The 23,803-nt window shown below is 35.4% G+C and overlaps 1 protein-coding gene across 1 annotated transcript; it reads left to right on the top strand.

Moving 5' to 3' along the window:
• Positions 1-16,313: 16,313 nt before the first annotated feature.
• Positions 16,314-19,258, top strand: LOC103700948 (protein trichome birefringence-like 33). The gene is made up of 6 exons (XM_008782848.6): positions 16,314-16,541; positions 16,635-16,848; positions 17,742-17,913; positions 18,052-18,251; positions 18,342-18,506; positions 18,790-19,258. Exons 1-6 carry the CDS (start codon positions 16,361-16,363, stop codon positions 19,127-19,129), a joined length of 1,272 nt encoding a protein of 423 aa, XP_008781070.4. The 5' UTR covers positions 16,314-16,360; the 3' UTR covers positions 19,130-19,258.
• The last annotated feature ends 4,545 nt before the right edge of the window (positions 19,259-23,803 follow it).

Raw genomic sequence — 23,803 nt, 5'->3', positions numbered from 1 at the left:
AGAAAGTGTTCTTTTTCAGAAGATAAGAAAGAGAGCATACAATGGAATAAGCTCTTATAGCATGCGTGCGACAAATAGTTAGTTCAGATGGCAACGTCTATTTTATATTTGAAATTTAAATACAAGCTTTCAAGCTGACATTTAAATACAGGCTTACAAGCTGGCGAGAGCCAAAAGAAGCTTTGCATGTGATTCACTCAATAAAGGTGGGAGGTATAGTCAAAGTCGAGAGAGAAAAAAAAACACCAAGCACGCTGGAAAGTCAAATTGTTTCTGCATCTATTTCTTCTCCATTTCATAATATTTTATTTTCTAATTTTATAGGACATATTCATACTAGAACGACATGATTCTGTCGTTCGATCATAATAAAAAAAATGAAGATTAAAAAAGGCAAAGTTTTAGACTTTTAGCTTAGCTGCATAGCTGGAACTTATTGAGTTTCTTCTGGGCTCTCCTGCAATATATAACAGATTTTTAGATTCATACAGTATCAATGACAACCTTTTAATACCGTTCTTCATCTAATGACAAGTAAAAATACAAAAATTATGACACAACAATAAAAAAGGACACCTGATATGACAAAACAATTTATTTATTTATTTAAGGGCAAAGGCTTTATCTACTTAAACAATAAATTCCAATGTCTCAACCGACAGATATTACAGTTTAATAATCTACATGAAATACTAAATTAGTGGCCATGTTAAAAGGATTGATGTTCTTAATATATTCTAACATCTGTTATTTTAATAATTTTATCTCTCAATTATAAACATAGGGATTAACATGGTTGTTCTTACGGAAGTGAATGATGTGTTCTATTGTAGTTGAGTGGGTTAGAAAATATATCCTAGTTTATTACATATAAAATCTTGACAATTTTTCAACTAACATCTTGACTCCCATGTCATTTATGGGAGAAAGCGCATATAAAATGGTAATTGAGGAGAAGGAGTGTTTGAAGGGCGTGGGTTGCAAGGAGGATTAGCCTGAACAGCACCAAGGAAGTGTTCCTAATTGAAGAGAGCAAAATCCCTTTGAGATGAGCAGCCAACTAGAGCTAGCATTTCTTTGTAAATTGCAATCATCTGTTTCTATACATTAATTTGTTGTCAACATGTATATCTTAAAATGTGGAGAGTGTTTTAGTAGTTTATTTATTAAATTTTAACAAATATCTTTTAACATAGTTTGAATATGTTATCACGTTATAACGATCTCCCATTGAAACCGTCAGTATATATCTCTCTCAAAATATAACTTTTAAAGCTTATAATACTAAATCATTAAAACAATAGCTGTTATAATGGCATTATAACAAAAAATAACTGGAGATATTGAAAAATATAAGTAAAATAATAGTCTTTGTGTGAGTTATAATGGTCCATTATAACAAAAAATAATAATAAATAAGGATCGCAAAATTTTACCATGTTATTTAGCCCATTAATGTCACGAGGAACAGCAAAAACCGTCATAACAACTGCTATAACGGTTATAATGTCATTATTTATAATTATAACTTTTAAGCAATATAATCAAATTCAATGGAGGAACGCATAGACGTAATTCAACGCACCTTAATCCTCTTGATGCTCTCCGTCCCTATGCTCGCATGGATGAATTTTTTGATTTGGTTAATAAATTTACAAAAGATGGCACCTATTTCAATTGCTGCCCAGATTCCTGCAAATATTTGTTAAAAGGAACCATTTACTTGATATACTCAACAAGAAATCTTTGCAAAGCATCCAAATCAGATGTCTTCTAGTATTTTTACGTCAAAGGATCCATGGATGAAAATTTTTTTCTAGAAAAATATTTTCATTGAAACAAGGCTCAGTTATGTGGAGGACCAATACCACTCAATGACAAAGCATTAATCCTTGTCCCGAAACAAAAGGCAAAGCACGAACCCTTGTGCCAAAACAAAAGACAAAGCAATGACCCTCATAGGCCTAAATAAGACTAGGCCGAGAAAACCATAGAAAAATATAAGAAAATATAAAATATATAAATAAATTTACCTCATCCTATCAGCTTAAGCTTTTAAGACAAGTAGTAATTTTAACATGGTATCAGAGTAGAGGTCCTGAGTTTAAACCCTGTCTCTGCACTCTTTAATCCTATTATTAAAAATTTCATATGTTGGGCTCATCCATTAAAGAAAAGTCTAGCTCACATGTGAGGATAAGTGTAAGAAATATAAAATATATAAATAAATTTAACTCATCCTATCAGCTTAAGTTTTGGGACAAGCAGTGATTTTAACAAAAAAAAAATACATCCAATTATCCGCTCTATTTACCCAACATTTCTTGTGGAGGTGTCACACTCGCCACCTCTCTCTCTCTCACACACACTCACACACACACACACACAATTTAAAACCCCACGTAGTGGGCGTTTCATCACCCTAGAGCCGGCTATGGAGAGTCTATAGTGATCATGGCGGTACAAACAGCACACGTCAATAGCCCTTGTTACGACACCCTGACCTTCCTGTATGGCCCCGGCTGCTTCACATCCATGTCCATGAGAGATCGACCGGACATGGTCGTAACTGCACATAACCTTTGGGCAAGGGTACGTTTTTAGATTTCAGATGTCAAGTGTCCCTCCGGAGAATAGGTTAATTGGGCCATGCAAAAGAGACCTAAATAGTGACATTAGGTGCTTTGTTGACTTTGTGCTAATTTTTAAACATCGTTCATCTTGGATTCCCTCACCAATCAAGCTAGCACAATATTAGTAATAATGCTTGTTGATATGTCAAAACAAACAGGACATGATCTTCCAAACCAGTCTGACTGCAATCACAAGAAGAAAATCCAGATATGCTTTTCGCCGCCTACAAGTAGCACCTTGATTTGCTAAACCCAACTCAGAGTTACCCTGACGAGAAAGACCTCACAAGCACTCTCGAATGAGTTGAAAATAAAATTCGTAGTATGTCTTTTTATTATGTGTCTCGCCCATCAGAGTTAGTGATAGAGACTGAGATGGGCATTATCTTTACTTTAATTATGTAGAGTTTAACTTTATCGAACCACCATAAAATTGCTCTCCAATGGTGCAAGCACACTAAGAACCAGACCACTCCACCTCTAACAAGTTACTAGAATCCTTCATATAGCTAAAAACCATTTTCCTTCGGACTCAAACAAGAACTCTATTGGTTGCATATTGAAAAATAGAATTTTCCAAAGTCTGTCGAAATTTAGAAGCTAATTTTTACCCCACCTATCCTACTAAGAGATCAAGTTTCCATATGGATAACTAACTAGAATACCACTAGAATAAATAACAACTAAGAATATAATCCTAATAAAACTAGGACTCGCACTGAACCGCCAGCAGAATCTTGTGAAGGGAGATGAGCAGTAGTCTATATAAACTTGTGATTTATGTATGGATGGTTAGCTTTAGTAGCCTGTAATCACTATGGTGATGCATCCCCCCTGTAAACAATGAGACTAGATTTTATTGGGCCACGTAACTTTGTCCTTGGCAACTCATGAATCATAACAATTTTTTTGTCATCGAAGTGTCGGTGTCATGGTTGCATCCAAAATCATCTTTAATTAATTAACTGTACATATTGGAGCCAACAAAAAATTGTACAAACATTAATCAGCTTCCTCATTTCCTCATCTGTAGTTATCGCCATTGTGACCGATCATATAGCGAAAAAGACTAACGTGGGGACGAGACTTGTATTCAGCTTTGGCTTCACTCCTTCACCAAAGAAGGTAACTGTTTTATCACAAATTTTTTACTTTTTTAAAAACCAACAGTTTATTTTATAAAAAATGATGAAAAATTATCTATGCACAATACTTGATGACATCTCCCAGCTTAAACATAGAATAACGGAAGCTTCTCCAGCGAATATACATGCATACATACATACATACATGCATGCATACATGCATACATACATACACACATATATATATATATATATATATATATATATATATATATATATATATATATAAAACTCCTAATTAAGCTCAAGTACATTTTACACACTACAGCAATACAAACTTTAATTGCCAAAAGGAATTGCAATATACATGCCACTGAAATATTATCACGAGAGAGTGGCGCCAAAATGCTGATAACGACAACAACAACGGTGACAATAGTCTTTATAATTGCAATCACTAAAAGTTTAATGATCATATTTCTATTTTATTATAAAAAAATTACTGTAGCATAAAAAATATTATCACAGAATCTTTTAGCAAGCACATTTTTCATTAGCGTAAGTTGCATTTTTTAGAGGTATTTATTTTTGCGGCTATATATGTATAATTTTTTTTAGGTAAATATCATTTTGCTACTATAAAAACCAAAGGCAAACTTGTACTTTTATATCGTTGTCAAAAGATTAAGCTAGAATGGCTAAATTATACATGAAAACAGAAGAAGGATGAGAGCGGAGGACAACTAGAATCCTATATTTTTTTAATCTTTCACCACCTTCAAGAGTTGCAAAACCAAATTCAGCCCGATAAAACTTCGACGTCTTATCAACCCACCCAAAGCTACACGACAAATGTTTGCACGAAAAACATAAGATACACCATACGGCTACTGGGAAAAGTACACGAGGGGCAGCTACTTGCATTGTAAAAAAATGATCCGGTTGGCGAGTGCACATTATGGTACTGCACCTAAATCTATGCCAAGTCCACTTATATTCCTTACATTCATTATTTAGTTATCATCAAATCAGCTGGAAACCAATGATTCAACGTTGTGGGGGTACCGGCAGCTCTGTGATCTGTACTTATTCAGCATCAAGACTAGTCTATTAGGCACCTCTGTGATTTCGTAAAGGAGCATTTTTCTATGCGTCATGAGCTCAAAAGGAAGCAGGGCCAGGCTATTGGAGATCGCTAGTTTTGTACTCCACCTTTTTCTTTAGCCATAAGGCTGCTGACCCTGATAAGAATCTTTTCAAGTAGAAAGTTTTTTAAAAAAATAACTTCAACTCGATCTTTTGCTGAGGTCTATATCCATGTCTTGTCGATTCACCGAATAATCTTTACTTTAGTCCTCCCTACAACTCATGAATTAAGATGTTCTGGTTCTTACAAACTCAAAACAATTTTAGTTCCTCAAGCAAGGCTTCAAGCCAACAGATACAAGAAGTATTTGGCTTGAAGGAGACTCGCTCACGATCTTTCACAGCTTTTTACCATCTCTCACAACCATTTCCTCCTTTTGGACATTGCTCGATGTATGGCATCTTTAAAATTTTTCATTGTTGTAACTTTTCCTTTCCCCTGTTTGTATTTTTTTATTCTGTTTTAGTTCGAACTCTCTGACCCCATATGTAACGAAGGAAAAAAAAAAATTCATCAAGGTTTGCCTCTATTGTTTTACGGTCCCCATGCTGCCATTATGGATCTAGCTGTCATTGTCGATAGACTGTTCCATCATTGGAACATTAGCCCATTTTAATTAAAATATGATCACATCACAGAGCTTCTTCTTTTTTTTTTTTGTCTCCCAGCTTTTCCTAGGGTCATGGAAACTTGTGGAGAGCGTCCAAACATTGCCAACGGTTCTCTTTTGATATGGGTGGTATGATTTGTTTTCGATCACGATATTGGAATATTTTTAGGATAGCTATGTTTGAATGCCAGAGTTTCTTATATATCCGACGGTAAGTTTTTATCTGTATCTTTGAATTTGCTGTGGTTCAAATCTGGCCCGAGAATGACCATGCCGGAAGAGTCGGAAGAGCTACCGGAGGAGTCGAAAGAGCTGCCGGAGTATGGAGGAAGATAGGAAGGGTCACCTTCTGCGACCGATAGTGTACCTGCACAAAGCCTCACCGGTGTTTTCAGTGAAAACCCTTCAACGATCAAGTTAGTGTAAAGTTTTGTAGATCCAGCCCAAAAGTCCCTTAGGCATTACCTGTTAGGTTCTTTATAGTCCTAATAGGAGCGCTTAGGTGGCGGAGGTATGGCCCGTTTCCATCATGAGTGAAAGTGGCGCGCAACCAAGGTTTGATTGTGGCACGCAGCCAAGGTTTGATTGTGGCGCGCGGTGGAGTCCGTTCTTGGGAACGGTAAGGCGTTTGACAGTCGTGGCACGGTATAGCTCGTTTCCATCATGAGAGGGAGTGGCGCGCAGCTAGAGATTGATTGTGGCGCGCGGTGGAGTCCGTTCTTGAGAACGGTAAGGCATTGACAGCCATATCAAGGCATGGCCGGAGTAGCACGTCGTGGTGGCGTCGCAGTGTACGGCTACGTAGGAGGGCAAAAGCACGTACATGGGTGCGGTGGTTGGTGAGGCCAAGCTCGTCGAGAGGTCACATCAGGCATTCGGCAAGGTCGGCTAAACGGGTAATGAAGCCAGCCTAGCATCCCGGTTTCCGATGTGTGCTCAGTGGAGCGCCCCGAGCTCGAAGGTCAGGGTGCATTATTGGAGAGGGGCTCAGGCGCATCAGCGAATAAGAATGGGCCCCGAGCTTGGCCGGAGTACATCGGCGAATAAGGTGCCCCGAGCTTGGCCGGGCGTGTCGGCGAATAAGGAAGGCGCCCCGGGCGTCGGCGAATAAGGAAGGCGCCCCGGGCGTCGGCGAATAATGAAGACGCCTCGAGCTTGGCCGGAGCACGTCAGCGAATATCCAAGGTTGAAGAAGCTTTCGGCGGAGTCCGAAGTCGGGCTGATTCTGGGCCGGACCAAGGACACGTCCGGGCGGCGTTGGTGTCTATTAGGCTGAAATTCGGTGGCCCTTTTGTTGTGGGCTGGACGATCCATTTCGCCTCCCGTCAGAATTATTACACCCAACAAACATAGCCTATTTTAACAAAATTTTAGTATCATTCGGTAAATTCTATTACTATGAATACGCTTTAGTAATAGTTTCAAAAAATATTACAAAAGTTATATAGTATTGCCGCAGTTTTTCGAAAACGTTACTGCAGATTATTATATAGCGGATAAAAAATTATATTTTATTGCACAAGTTTTAAAATTATCGTAAAAAAATCAATAATATTGTGCTGGTTATTTGTGAATATTGCCAAAAAATTTTATGCTGCCATGGTACCTTATGAAAACAATATTTTCTGGTTAAATAGAATTTAATTGACAATATAGATATATAGTTTTGCTATGAAATACTAATTATCTGTCGATGAAATAAATTTTGCCACCTATGAATCATCGTATAATTAATAGTTTTTATTGCTAACTATTTATGATTTATTTTTGTAATAATTAGTATTATTGCAAATTGATTTGAATATTTGCAACAATATTTACATATATCGATTATTATATGTTCTATTTGCGCTTAACAAATTTTAGTTGTTAAATATATTATTTCAATTTTATTTGGTCAGATTTATTTACTAAATGAGTTACATGATTAGCCACATCAGCTAAATAGTTGGAAAAATATATTTTTAAAATACACATATTTTATAATGTAAAGAAATTTTATATAATTAAGTATAATAAGTATAATTTTATGATAGAAGCTAATGTTGTTATGGTGGCTAAGTAGTACCAAACAATTTAATAAATCTTAGGTTGATCTAAAATAGAACAAGAACGAACCTTTTTTGTCATGTAATTATCACAAGTTATGCAGAATCCATATTCAAGAGGCAAGCTAATTAAATTGCATTATCTCCAAAGGTTTAGGTAATAATCATGCACATTGGAATCGATTGGGCTATCATTATCCTCATAAACTAATTTAGATCTGTCACCTTTTTAAAAGGAATCACTACTTTTATGTATGAAAAGACGGGTACCAATCGCCACATCATTAAGATCATGAAAATTCGACATGAAGAACAAGCACTTCAGGTGACCACTAATGATCTAAAATCCACACTTGGGCTACCGTTTTTTAGGGGTCGCAAAGCAGCTCTTTCTTTGGATGCATGATTAAATGCCTAATGATAAAAGCATGCACCAGCTATTTTATCAACTAATTTTTTGTGCAATAGATCACATTGCATGACCCCAGCACCACCAAGTCTAATTCAGAGCAGCGTCATCTTCGCTCGGAGCCCAAGGCCTCTCGGCGTTTACATGCATGCAAATGCGTGCAAGTCAGAGAACTTTTCACCAACCAATGGTTTCCAAGTGGCTCCAAGGAGCATCACAGCTTTTATACCAAAAAGAACAAAAGAAAAACATCTTTCCTTTCCGACAGGCAGCTTTAGCCTAATTTCCTCTGGCGTCTTTCACTTGACAGGATCACAGGACTTCACGACCAGACCAGTCCGGCTCAAGTAAATCTCTCTCGTGATGCCAAACTGAGGGAAATAAGCTCAAACGTGGCATGGCTCTTGTCAGAAACAAGCCATTGACCTATGAATTCATATCTACTGCGGCCTTGCTCGTGTGGCTCGCACTGGATTGGCCGGTGTGGCAGGAGATAAGGGAGCATGAGTACTCGGATTTACTCCATGGCCCGCGCGATATTTATGCATTGCATGTACCTGCTATCAATTTGCAACAACCCAGGATCTCACCTAAAATGGCTAGCTAGAAATTATTATTTGGGTTACTTGATTCTGTATAAGTACCTAAGATCTATCCAGTAAATAACTAATGTGGGACTAAATACATGTTTGCATGGATCTTCACACAATTAATCACTGGTCGAAATTTAAAAACTCTGCAAGCCACTCTCTCTCTCTCTCTCTCTCTCTCTCTGGGGCAAATGAGAGTTATTACAGTCAAAAAAATGGAAATATGATGACTTTCCATCTTCTAGCCTAATATTTTTCCAAAACCACACTGAAAAAGAAAAAAGCAAAATCGCTTTGCTGATGAATAAAACAAATTCAATATTGATCAATACAATTCATTTGCTATATATAATGTATGGTATTGTGATTATTGAATTAATATGAAAACCTAATATTGGATTGTTGAACATCTAACAATGAATATTTTTCTCATAGCAGAAGCAAGTTTTTTTTTTTTGTTAGTAAAACTTGTTGTTGTCAAAATCCAGCCTGCCGATCAATATGCAGCGGAGACACACTAATCTACACTTAAAATAAAAAATGAGAAAAAAAAAAGCTTGTTGGATTTAGTTCTTATTATAATTGAAGAGTCTCTATCCCATTTGAGTCGGGCTCATTGATGTTTTACTCTTTAGAATTCGAGTTTAAGTGGAGAACTACATCTTGGCTTTTCTCATTCAGATAAACTTGAAAATAAAAATTTTATTAAAATTGGCTCTCTGCCAAACCATATGTTGGCCCATGATAGATAGGTTAGATTTCAATCACATCAAACCAAATTCATTAAACTAATATAGACTAAATACATATCTGATAATCAGAAAATAAAATATCCTAAGAAGTATCTATCACAGTCCTCCATAAAATACATCCAATTTGACTATATTGGATGTATCACTTCAGAAGACGGCAGACATGACTAAATTATGAAATTACCATCTTATCAATCAATTTTGTTACAGTATCCCATCAAATCAAATGGACTTTTTCCCCTTTTATAATACAAAGATACCTCATCAACCATGTAGCAATTGAAATGATTCGAGTTGGACGTTCAGGACATGCATGAGAATCTTAACAGACCGGGCTATTCCAGAGGCATCAGACCAGGTTTGGCTCCAATTTAGAACGGCAGGCTCCAACATCTAGTCTCAAGATCACAATGGAACCCCCCACATTCCCGGTCCTAGCTCATTAGGCCTCGCATGCACTAAACTAGCTGCACCAAGCTGAATGACTGGCCAGAATAAAAGCTAGTTTTGGATGGCAAATGTTGGGTCTCATTCCTCTAAAAAATTAACATGGTTACCAGATCTCGCTGTCATTGACGTACAATTATTGTGCTGTCAGAGACCTGGGACCTTGTTTTTCTTATGGTTGGGCGGATGGGCACCAATTCAGAGCACCATTCATTTCACGAGCCAGTGCTGGGACCCACAAATAATGCGATTGGTCCTGCTCATTCAACACGTTGCACGTAAGATAATAACACTAGAACGTTAAATTAAAGGACAGAGGACAGATCACTGGGATTATAATAAATAAAGTGATTGGATCACTCATGGGGAGAGACTTGGGCTCAAAAAAAAGAAAGAAGAAAGAAAAGCTTTCATAAATGTCATGTAGTCTTATGACAGATGCACTCTGATTTTGATATTTGGAGAACATGGGCGGCTTTTGGGGTGACCACTTGGTCTGTGGAAGCTTGGTCTATTTATCAAGCAGACAGCACCAAAAATTGGACAATTTCTGTTCTTGTTCACATGTTTATGAACATGTCACGAAGCTGAGATTGGTGCAAAGGGACCATCTCTTACAATTATGAGTCTATAGAAATGATTGAGGTACTACTTTACTCCTAATGCTAACATATTCAAATGAATCAGTAAGGTATTGCCTTAACGTGGATGTTGGACCACAGCACTAAGCTTATGCACATGTGGTCCGCTTCAAGGACAAGATTAAGATCCGTAGGAGGTTTTTGATGGATACAAGATACCTAGGCAGGAGGTATCAAGAGACGTGTGAAACTAGAATTTTGCCTCTGATGCACGGTTAATGATTAGCACGAAGCTTTTTGGACAGTCTTGCACCAAATATTTTAGACTTAGGTTCTGTTTGGAAGAGCTGTTGGTAGGAGAGCTGTTGAAAGTAGAACTGTTGAAAGTAGAGCTTTCTGAAGTAGAGCTTTTATAAAAAGTTGTTTGCTGTTTGGTAACTACATTTCTAAAGTGCTATTACACTTTAACATGTATTTCATAAACAAACTGAGAAAGTACTTTTGTAGGACAAAATTACCGTAAAAAACATTGCATAGTATTATACAACAGAGCATAATAAAATATAATATATATTAATATATAAATATATGATATAGGATAATACTACCTTAATGTAATATAATATTATTATAATATAGTAATATAACATTACATACTATAGCATAATAATTTAATATAATATTAAATTATTTAACATAACATATCAATGTATTATGATATAATGTAATATAATATTATATTTATAGTATAATACAATAATAAAGGTACAAAATATTATAATTATTAGCATATATTAATTTTTCATAATATAACATAATATTAAATTATTTAACATAACATATTAATGCGTTATGAGATAACGTAATATAATATTATATTTATAGTATAATACAATAATAAAGGTATAAAATAATAATAGGAAACAAGAACACATTTTCTTGTACGGAAGGAAGTCTGATTCACGGTTAGGGTTCTTTGTTAGGGTTCTAGCAGATTTTTAGGTTTATAAATATAGCAGATTTTTAGGTTTATAAATAGACAAAGTATGTAATTATTATATTTTATTATGGGTATTTTGGTCCAAAAATAACTTTCCGACAAAGCTCAAAACAGCTTTTTCCAAAAGCTCCAAAATAGAGCTTCTTCCAAAAAAACTGTTTTTAACTTCTTCTTTTTTTATCCAATAGTGTTTTTGGAGTGCTAGAAAGTGATTTTTGACCCTCCAAAAACTTCCCCAAATGGGGCCTTAGTAGGCCGAGTAGGCTTAAAATGACATATCTATTTAATAAATGGGTCAAACTCATGCTTGGAGATTAAACTCCATCCCAACCTTATTTTTTTATTTTTCATGTATTATTTGTTTATTTTTTGTGTATGTATGGATTAATTAATAAGTATTGTTGATATGTAAGCTTAACCGAATAATAGACATATTATAGATTGTTAATAATATTTAATATTTTTTTAAGTATTTTGAAGTATTCTTAATATTTTAAAAAATTTGAAAAACCAGCTTGAGGAATAATGCCTGAGTAGGTGACAGGCTTGGGTCTGGAAGATAGGCACAAAAACCGTGGCTTAGAAAGCAAGTCTAAAGGTCGAGCCCAAGTGTGTCTGGGCCTAAGTAAATAGTGCTGACCTTCGGGCAAGGCCTTGTCCGGCCCATGAAAAGTTCTATTCATGATATTCAATTGAAAATATCTTTTGGAATGCAAAAATGATGGATGCCGCACCTTGATGAAATATAAACTTTAAAAGAAACTGAGGCATAAAAGTAAACTACCAAAATAGCTGGAAAAACCTACCAGATGCTATATCTTTTGATCGATCACACCGTGCAAGAGCATGATTCTCTCTGGGCTACAACAATTTGGTCCATAAAGTAGTACAGTATGATAGCATGGAGAAATTACAAACCCAAACAAGCACGTACAAAATCATCGAATTGTAACAAGGAATAGTGGGTTCCGGGTAGTTTGACAATCAAGTATTACTAGATTAATCGTTATGATTGATATCATGATATAAACATAGTTACTCCACATAGGTTACCGAACATGCGGTTGAGATCAGCATTCCTTTCACAGTCAAAAACATCAACCCATAAGCCTAACTCTATCCACAGCATTGTTTTTCTAAATTATTCACCACTCTTCTCAATATATTATGAAAATTAAGTCATCACAGAAGTACTATTATGTTATCATGTTTGGGATTTCAGTTCTTCCAAACCTTGTGTGGTGGTACAAGCTATGCTTTCTCAGTTCTCTACACATAAAGTGATATTGCACACAAGAATAAATTTCCTACATCATATGGATTCGATTTGCAACTTTCTGGCCCAAGTTTGGCCCAACTCATTTTAGTCCATGTTTTCTTAGCCTTGGTGTAGCCAGAGAAAGCATAACTTGGCCATGGATAGCCTATCCTAACATGTGTTCATAGTTGTAATTCAGTCAAGATAGAGTTAAAAAATGAAGAAGACATGAGAGCTCAGCACAAGTAGAAAGTCCAAAGGCGCCAAAACCAAATCTGATGGTTTGTCCATGTACAGCATGAGCCAGAAAACTCTGTAAATAGGGTTCTTAAACAAAGGTGAATGGTCAAAAATGATGAAAGGATGAACCAAATTTAAGTTAACCCCAAGTGATGGATTTGTATTTTAAGATTTCAGATACATAGACCTTGGATGGGGATCAGCCCAAAATTGTCATATAGATAACCAGAGATTATGAACTTGTCAATTTGCAAAAAGATAACACTAGAAAGCATTACATATGATGGGAGACAAACAACTAATTTTCCAACTCAAGGAGAGGCTGCCAATGTGAGAACTTGATAGCAGTGGTGACAGGCACCAACAAAATAGGCAACCGTAGCACAAGGCAACAACAGAATCAAGTAAAGAGCACAGGGATGTATTTTGCTTTTGATTATTTTGACAGTTCTTTAAGAAGAAACGAAACAATTTGCTGAATTAAAAGAGACATGGTGCATAAGAAAACATCAAATTAATGAACATATGTACAAAATAACTTATTTGATTTGGTGGCTATAGAAATGAATTCGAAATCGATCTGTACGCATCGGAAACAATCAAAGTTTTTGGAGCAAATGGTAGACCGCAACTTGCTGCGACATGCTAGTATAATTAGGTCTTAACACTCCATTCAGAGAGTTGCATTTTGTTTACTAAGGAATGAAATCATACAATAGAATGCCTCAATTTGGTCGTTGGTATCCTCCAAATTTCCTCCATTTCACCAGCACTTCTTATTTCTACCAAAACCAAGAGATTTCTTTAAATCATCTATAAACACAAAATTTAACCTATTTTGATTTGAGAGATTTCCTTTCAGACAAGATCACTTCAACCCTAACCCTAATCGAACATCCCTTATACTAATTCATAAATATTGAAACAAAATCTTAATAGCATCTAAAGGGGGAAAGAGAGAGATTCTTATCTCAAGAGGGCTATTATAGGGATCACATGCACCGAATCCAGTAGGTGTTTCGAAAATATATGCAAGTCTTGACTCTTGTCGATCTCATAGAGAGCAAAGGTCAAAAAAATCATTACCAGATTCCAGACTATACTTTATCTACTTCCAAGTTTTTTATTTACAAGATTGATATATAAATTATAAATTATAAAAAATTACAATAAAAGTGTTAGCAAGTGTAGTTGGTCAAGTCTTTGAGATTGGTATCAAAGATCTAGATTCATATCCTATCCGCACCCCAACATTGATCAAGATCTCTCCAATTCTTAAAAGAAAGAAAAAAAGAAAAATAATCCATAGTTGCTTCCTATTTTGACATTTGAACATTTACCATCCTTGACTAGGTATCTTTCAATTTAAATAAAGTTGGCGCTACATATCAGAGATTTATAGAGACACAACAAATTAGTGCCCCTTATGGAAAGGTTACACAAATTCTCCCCTGCAAGCAATGTTTTATATATGTGAGCCTCGTCGTACAGTGGACTAAAAGATGGAATGAGAGAACATGCAAGATTTGGACTCATGAATTCCTTTTTTTTAAAAAAAAAACCCCAATATAAAGCAATACCAAATAAGTAGTCCAAACAACTAGAAAGTGCCATATTCTTTAAGAACCCTTGGCTCTGACATGATTTTTTTAATGTCTAAATTATGTACGCAATTTTTTCCTAAACATAGCCATGGATGTCACAATGCTAGCTCAATCTTACCTTTATATTAGTCTGATAGTTTGTTTCTGAACCACTCTTATTAAACCATCTGTCAGACCTTATCTCATAGTCATTGCTAAACCAGCATGGATAACATTAATTAGTCCTACCTAATTGTAAGAGGTGCCAGATTTCCTCTTGATGAGCAAGCAGAAGAACCAAACTTGTGATTACGATGTCAAGATCCAAAACTTATTCATAATCTTCATGACACAGGTTAGAAATCTTGTACCCAAGTCCTTTCTCAAGAAAAGAACTTCATGTCAGTTGTTAAATGTACCACTTCCCTTGTTTCCCTCACCAACAAAGAGATAATAAGAGAGATCTAAGATAAAACAAAATAGTTTTATTTAGTAAAGAGGACATATTTATAAAAACTGCTTTTCTAGAGATAAGCTGGGCATCCAGCGAGAACATGGAAGTCAACAAGGAGTATGCTTTGGTAATGATTTAATCTAGTTCTTTTTTTATGTAAAAAAGATGGTTAATATCCATAAGCTAATTCATTAAGGAAGTGAAGAGGTGTACATCAAAAGTTTGGGCAAGCCAAAGAGTTCAAAATAAGGGAGCTAGGAACAGGATCTAGACAAAAATACACAGCCATCCTTAATTGGTATACTCGATTTTAAAATAGCTCAGCGAATTAGCTCCCAGTCCTTTCTGTCACTGGCTTGGTCTGTAATTTATATTTTCCTTTCAAAATAAGGGCGTAATGAAGAAGGGTTGTGGGTGATGTATGATGGTGAGGGAAACCTATAATGTCGCTTGGCTTGTAAGCTAAGGGAGCAAGAAAGTTTACTTCAAGAATAAAAAGGGAATAAGGAGAGTCCACAAATCATTTCCTTCACTTGCACACAATGATACCTGCAATATATTTTGAATGCACAGGACAACTATCCAAAGGGGTTTAGGTAGAGGGTCATGGTATTATTGGTGATATTTCGGCTTTTATTATTTTGCATCGACCATCGCTTGCCGAAAGCCTCCCCTTAGAATAATAGAGCAGTTGTAAATCAACTGATCATCATTAAAAGTTTGTAGACCTATACAATATCATTCAGTGAGTCTGGGTTGGTGCAAGAATTTATTATGCAGTGGCTCTAGATATAGTTCCATAGGTACAAAGAGTGTTTTTTGATGAAGAAAAATAAAAAGGGTACAACACGAGGACTACTCTCGCCCAAGCATACTTAACTATGGAGTTCTGATGGGATCCGGTGCATCAGTACACAGGTACTAAAAGTGTTATCCCATAAAAAATGCATTTTCCATAATATTATTTTTTTGTTCTTTTTGGACTAAAACATAAGAGCCTCTCGCATGAGATATATAATCTCAAAAAAAATTTATGAAGGTAGAAGTTTTGTGTAAACCATTTCGTATGAGCTGTCCATGCTAATGAATCATTTCCCAAGCTAACTTTGAGAGCTCTCTCCCTCCCCAAGAACAAAGTATCCTAGACCCTTTCCTCAAAGTAGGTTAAGGTAGGATTTGGGCCCAAATATCTCATACAACTACTAAGAAACTTTACCAAATAGATAAGTTAGTACTTTTAATTAAATAAAAAAATAGCACATTTAATTGGTCCTCTTTTTTAAGGGTTGGGCTGTTGGAATTAATTTGCTTCGTGGCCCAGTGGTGCCCAACTTGCCAGGGAAAGCAGCACCCATTCTCTCGAAATAAAGCAGGAAAATAGTGCAGTTAAACTTATTCAATCAGTCTGAGCTTTTATATGGTGACATTTCTCCATCCTATATTCTTCTGTATTTATTCAACCCATATCACACGTTGGAAGTCCTCATAAACTTAAAAATAAACAAAAGCAAAGCCTTCAACAAATGAAGACGCCTCCCCCTCCCCCCTCCTCTTCTTTCTCCCTTATCAGAAAGGCTCGTCTCTCTCCTTACTTCTTCACCATATTGGCCTTCATGGCTTTTGTGGCAGTTCTGTACGGCGAGGACTTCTTCAGCCAACAGCTACAGCAAAGTCCACATAATGACCAGCCCATCTCAAAGGCCGGTGAGTTTGGATGAAGTGCTTCATCCTGGTCTGAGTTCTCTCAATTCTAAATGGAAGGAATTGTTATCGTGTGTTCTTAATTTTCTGGGTTAGTTAAGAAGAGGGAGAGATTGCCATTCGCCATCGGAGAGAGTGAGGGAAGATGCGATGTCTTCAGCGGGCGGTGGGTGAGGGACGAATCGCGGCCTCTCTACGAGGAGTCGGATTGCCCGTACATACAACCACAGCTAACTTGCCAGAAGCATGGGAGACCTGACAAGGAGTATCAGTACTGGAGATGGCAGCCTCATGCTTGCTCCCTTGCCAGGTTCCTCTCTCTCCATCATGGTTTAAAACAATAGCTAGCCATTCTAGAAAAAAAAAGAATGGCAACAGACTGGATCTCAACGTGAGAACTATGCATGTCATTGTATTTATAATAATGATACATGATTATGTATATTATCAAGATTACAAAGAATATTACATTCAAAACTTAAATAAGAAATAATAGAAAAAATCTTTTCAATACAAGAGGAAAGAATCTCTTAAGTTGCTATGGCAGTCACATAATCATAGAAGATTGGCATAATTTCTTGCCAAGTTGATGAAGATCTGGAGAACCACTTCCGAGTTTAAGAAGATCTGGAGAATCATTTTGATTCTCTATAATCATAGAAGATTAGCCGACTTCTTACTAAGTCGATAAAGATTTGAAGGATGAATCAGCTTGATCCCTTTTCCAAATCAGTTTGATCCCTTGCATCAGTGTTGTTATCAATACTAACATTACAGCAGCTGTCATGTTCCTGAAGGAAAACCATGACGACAGCTACAGCATCTAGTTTCAGAACAATAATGGCTGTTATAATAATGATTTCAAGCAGCATCATAAATCAGATGATTTCATCCTCTCCCATTGGGAAGAGGTTGTGTGTTCGAACCTTCGGAGGTGTTTCCTCAAGTGTTTGACAACATTTGTTCGAGCGATGAAAGAATTAGTCCAAAAATAATATTACAAGCTGTGCGCAGTCTCACTTGGTCAATGACATCATCATTTGCTTCTTTCACCAGTTGTTTGCAGTAATATTTTCAGTGTGATGTTAATTATTTCTAGTTTTGCTGGACCATTAGCTTCACTGGATAATGTCCTTTGCCATTAATTTTTTGATTCCTTCAATATTTTTAGCATGGATGATGTTGTTGTTATAAATTATACAGTTTCAATGCTACATTGATGCTCGAGACTCTTCGAGGGAAGAGAATGATGTTTGTGGGTGATTCTTTGAACCGAGGTCAGTTTGTCTCCATGGTGTGTCTTCTCCATTCAATCATTCCTGAAAATGCCAAATCCATGGAAACCTTTGACTCACTAACTGTCTTCAGGGCCAAGGTGACATAAAATTCCTTTTTTCGTTCTAATTTTTCGTTTTTCTATTTTACTTTGTATCTACTTCTCTTTTTTTAACCCAGAATGATTTCCACCTCTGACATTACTTTTCTTTCTTTCTTTTTGTGCTTTCATGGTTAGGACTACAATGCAACTATTGAGTTCTATTGGGCACCATTCCTTCTTGAATCGAACTCAGACAATGCTGTCACCCATAGGATATCTGATAGAATAGTTAGGGAAGGTTCGATCGATAAGCACGGCGAGAACTGGAAAGGAGTCGACATAATGGTATTTAATACCTATCTTTGGTGGATGACCGGCCTCAAGATGAAGATCTTGTAAATTCTTGCTCTTATCAAATTATTTTATCAAGTTCTTCTTGTCTCCTTTTAGCTCAGTGTAGGTCTCATTGTTTGTTTCTTCCACAGGCGAGGGCCAGGATCCTTCAATGATGAAGTGAAGGATGTTGTGGAGCCATCAACAGAGGATGCTTACCGTATGGCAATGAGAAGTATGCTGAAATGGGCAAAGAAGAACATGGATCTTAAGAAGGCAAGGGTCTTCTTTACCAGCATGTCACCTTCTCATGGAAAGTGAGTAATTCTACAGTAAATGCTTTATATATAAATCCATGAAACTATGATGATACCTAATAAGACTTGCTAGGACTCAAAAATGCTCCAAATCCATGAAATTTTAGCATCATACCATGGCATGTTGGACCTTGTTTTTAGTCTAGCCTCCAGGTTGGCTTATTTACTAATCAAGTGCTTGCCAAGCTGAGTATGAGCCACTCACAGACAGCTCTAAGTTTTATAGTTGTAATTTGATTAATAGGAGCATAAGTTGGCATCTAAAGATTGAAAAATTTGGCAGGAGCATAGATTGGGGAGGCGAACCGGGCCTAAACTGTTACAATGAAACAACAATGATCGAAGATCCTACGTACTGGGGATCGGATTGCCGGAAAAGTGTAATGCAGGTGATCGGAGAAGTGTTCGGCGAATCGGAGATACCCATCACATTTCTCAACATCACCCAACTCTCAAGTTACCGCAGGGATGCCCACACTTCAATTTATAAGAAGCAGTGGACTCCATTGACTCCTGAGCAATTAGCAAACCCTTCTAGCTATGCAGACTGTGTGCATTGGTGTTTGCCTGGCCTTCAAGACACTTGGAATGAGCTGCTTTTCACAAAGCTTTTCTATCCTTAGCAGTCATGAATGAAGAATCATTTTGTGCATTTACGCATCGAAGCAGCATTTTACATTTTATCACATAAAAAAATGTATCATATTTGAAGTAAGAAATGGAAAGACAAAAGATTAGAATCTGATTATCAATATAATGATTGTTACAGAGAATGGTTAGAAGATTAGGCTTATTTTTTGATTGAAATGGGCGCATAATAAACCTCTGAAGTTGGCAAAATACTAGCCTTTCAACTGTCACTGCAAGAAGATAACTCATGGGCCCATGTGTTTGTGATGAAATGATGTACTGCCCACCTGAGAACCAACATTTTTTCATTCCTAAGTTTGCCAAGAAAGCCTTAGGTTTTTTAAATATTCTTTCGCTCGTAAAAGAATTCTCTGCACTAGATTTTCTTTAGGAGAGCATGCGTTAGTTCCAGCTTCAAGCTACGGGAAGGGAAGAAAATGTTTCAACTTTTGAAAGGAAAGCTATATAATTCTATCAAGCCATATAGCTGGATTCTCATCAGAGTGTTCATTAATTTAATGGCGGCATTCCATGTCCCTCCTATAAAGGCATCCAGAGAGCTGAGGTGCTAGAGTAGGTCAAATTTTTTGGGTGCGAAGAGTGGACAGATATGGTGATGGTCATCCTCTTATCCATAATACCCGCAGAATGGTCCAGGAGCTGAGCTCTTTTTAGGTATCATATAGGTTCTGGAAGGCGAACAGTGCCGCAGACTGGATCGCCTCATTTGTTGCCCGGTACTCCGGAGAGATCATTTGAATATCCACGGGAGACATTTCTTCTTCTTTGTGCACTTTACTTTCCACTTAACTTGGCATAATGTACTTATGTTAGAGCTATATGAAATGCCATTTTTATCCAAAAAAAAAAAAAAAAGAAAAAAAAAAAAAGAGGAAAACAAAAGGTCAAATTTTTTTATGACTTGATCTAAAGACTACGTTACATACTGGCTATGTAATTGGAATTGCTTCCCACCACTTCATTAAATGCCCATTTACTAGTGGTACTTGATACTTGAGAACATGTCTCAAATTAAACGGCCGGCCTCCTAAACTCATGGCCTTTAAATTGGGACAAACTCCTATATCTCTTCTTTGGTAAATTTGGCATGAGAGAAGCTCAAGAATCTTGCTTAGAAGTTGCTCCAATGTTACATCAACTTTACAAAAGTTTTTTGACATCTACCTTCAATTTCTGGGGCAATTCATGCATTAAAAAAAACCTTTAAAAAGCCATAGGGTGAACTCTCAATATATTGGAGGAACAGGGTTTGCCCTATGGCTTTCCAATTCGATGATTCATGGCCCCATAACAATGAAAGTAAATTTAAAATCAAAACATGAAAAATTAATTTAAAATTAAAATAAAAGCTCGGACTATGAAAATATCATCATCACTGGGTTTACATAGGATGGATGACATACTAGGTGTTAATCAGCAAATCATAGTGCATGCCATGTTAAGCGCTGCCAATAGATCATGGCCACATCAGATGCAAGCCAAACCTAGCAAAGTTTAATGCCTGATACATCACCATTGCCTTGCAACTGCAGGTGCACTGATTGCCTTTCTGCCATCTAATTGCATCTAAAAGGTTTCTGAGAAAATAAATTCACAAAAGGCATCTAATGTAAGTAGCACTAAAAGCGAAGTCATAGACTTACACCTACATGGAGTCTTCACAAACATTCTCAATAGCATGCACGTATATCAACCAGGAACACCCTACAAGGGTGTAACGCATATAAGCCAGCCAACTATCAATTGAAATGTACAAATCATGCTGTTGTAGGGGAAAAAACCAAATATCTGCTCGAGAACCACATAGAGCCTCTATCGAGCATGTTGTGGGCATAACAGAGGGCCACCCTTCAATAGAGAACCAAGCCCGCAAATCTAACAATAATCCGCATATATAATAGCCAAATCATCCAAGTATTGATTTGGGTCAGCTTGCAGATAACCAGAGAGAAATCGGCAGGGCCTCAAAATTGGCAAAGAAGCAACAATATATGAGAAAGGGTATCAGGTTTGGGAAAGCGATGCTCCTTGTAACACTCATGGGGCAGCCAATTGGGCATCACCAAGAAGGATTGGCTGGTCGGCAATTGAAGGGAATAGCTGAGAGGAAGAGAAGGTTCAAATAAGAGAGGGATCAAGATAGTTGAACCAAAACTCCCAATTGCAAAGGGGGATGTTTTAGGGGTGGCAACCGGGCCGAAAAATGCAAAACCTGGATCCGACCTATTTATTAAATAGGTTAGATTTTATTAATAAATATATTAATATATTAAATATAAATAAATAATATTTATAATTAATATATTTATTAAAATTATTGTATTTATTAATTATTAATATATTTATTAATCTATTTAAATAATATATTAATTATAAATATAAATAATTAAATACTAATATATACAAATTAAAATAATTAATATAAATATATAATTATAATATCTTAATTATACATTGTAAATATGCACTGTATTAATATAAATAATATATGTAATAATGAATATATAATAGTATTTTTTATTTTAAATATTAAATAAATATTAATTAATATTAATTTTATTTAATAAATATTAGTATCATATAATGATTATAATATATTTAATAATATATTAATATATTTCTAAAATATTAAGTATAATATATATGTTATAATAATCATATATTATAAGTAGGGATATTTTTGTGAAGCAATGATAATTTCAGATTATCTCCATTCGATAATCTATGATAGGAAGAATATATTCTATCGTAATATGTATTTTATCTTCTCTCTTAGTAAAGTAGGCATGGAATCCATCATTTATTTTACTATCTTTCTCATTCTCTTTTTGCACCATATACTATAATTTAACAAGAGGTTTATTTTTCTATGCTGAATTACCCCCTCCAAACTAAGGGTCTATTTGGGATGCTAGATTTTTTATAGGAATTGTGCCTATTAGCCTGTCGAGTTTATTTTCTTCTGATAATCCATTCTAGTTTTAGCCTAAATCTTATTTGTGGACTTGTTGGACTACAGGGTAAGAAAAAAAAAGATTTATGAACATCTTTGCTTAACTCCCATTAAATTTGTGCAAGAGAGAAATTGGGTTGATATAGGCATTATCTAAATAGATTATGTAATCCATATGATCTGGAGATTCAAATCAACCATGCTGGATCATTCAACAGTTAAGATTTATAAGGCCTCGTTTGGCAGAGCTGTAGCGCTTTAAGAAGTAGAGCTTTTATAAAAAGTTATTTGCTATTTGGTAAATACATTTCTAAAGTATTGTGAGACTTTAATATATGTTTAATAAACAAACATAAGAAAGTATTTTAGTATGACAAAATGACCATAAAAAAATTTGCATAGTATTATACAACAAAGCATAATAAAATATAATATATATTAATGCATAAATATATAATATATATAATATTATTGTAGTATAATATAATATTATTATAATATAGTAATATAATATTGTATACTAGAGCATAATAATATAACATAATATATCAACGTACTATGATATAATGTAATATAATATTATATTTATACTATAATATAATAATAAAGGTATAAAATATTATAATTATTATCATTATATATTAATATTATCATTTTTATAATTATTATATTTTATTATAGATATTTTGGTCTAAAAAGAAAACTTTATAACTCAAAACAACTTTCCGATGGGGCCTAAAAGTATTTTTTCGGAGAAGCTTCAAAACAAAAAAAAGTTGTTTTAGGCCTCATTTGACAGAGCTGTTGGCAGTAGAACTTTTGAAAGTAGAGCTTTTATAAAAAATGATTTGTTGTTTGGTAACTATATTTGTAAAGTGCTGTGGCACTTTAGTATGTATTTGGTAAACAAACTGAGAAAATACTTTTGGTATGACAAAATGACTATAAAAGACATCGTATAGTATTATACAAAAGAGCATAATAAAATATAATATGTGTCAATACATAAATATATGATATAAAAAATAGAAAAGAATCGATGAAAGATGCACTGTTTCGGAAGGAATGGAGAAGAAATTATATTTTTTTCTTAAAATAGGATTCAAAAGGATGCATATAACAATAGAAAAAAGAAAACCTTTTTCATAGGAGGGGAATCTGTTCGGTGACTAGGATTTCTTGTTAAGACTTCTACAGATTTTTAGGATTATAAAGGGACATTTTGTGTAATTGTTATATTTTATCACGAGTATTTTGGTAAAAAAACAGCTTTCCAACAGGGCTTAAAAGCATTTTTCGGGATAAGTTACAAAATAGAGCTTCTTGCAAAAAACTGTTTTTATCATTCTGAAAAAGCTAAAACAGCTTTTCGAAATGTTTACCAAATACCTCTATTTCATCTAAAAGTGCTGCTTTTTATTCATCCAAATGCTTTGCTAAATAGGATTAGCTTTCTAGCAAAACTAAAACAACTTTCTAATTTTTCTTATTTAAAAATATTTTTAAAGGGTTAGAAATTATTTTCAAAAATAATATTTCTTCTCAGGTCACCTGTCTCTTACCCGAAGTGTTTTCCGGGCCCACCCATGATCCCCGGGCAGATAGATTTCTCAGCCCCTTGCTAGATCCAGCAATCAAGTTATGTCATATAATGCCACGTTTTAAAGGACCGCCCTTGTGCACGAGGCATGGC

This window comes from Phoenix dactylifera, chromosome 8 (genome assembly GCF_051530095.1).
Source record: "Phoenix dactylifera cultivar Ajwa chromosome 8, Ajwa_hap1_PhDact_Kaust_v1.1, whole genome shotgun sequence".
Lineage (NCBI taxonomy): Eukaryota > Viridiplantae > Streptophyta > Magnoliopsida > Arecales > Arecaceae > Phoenix > Phoenix dactylifera.
This window is presented reverse-complemented; position numbering and strand designations above follow the sequence as displayed.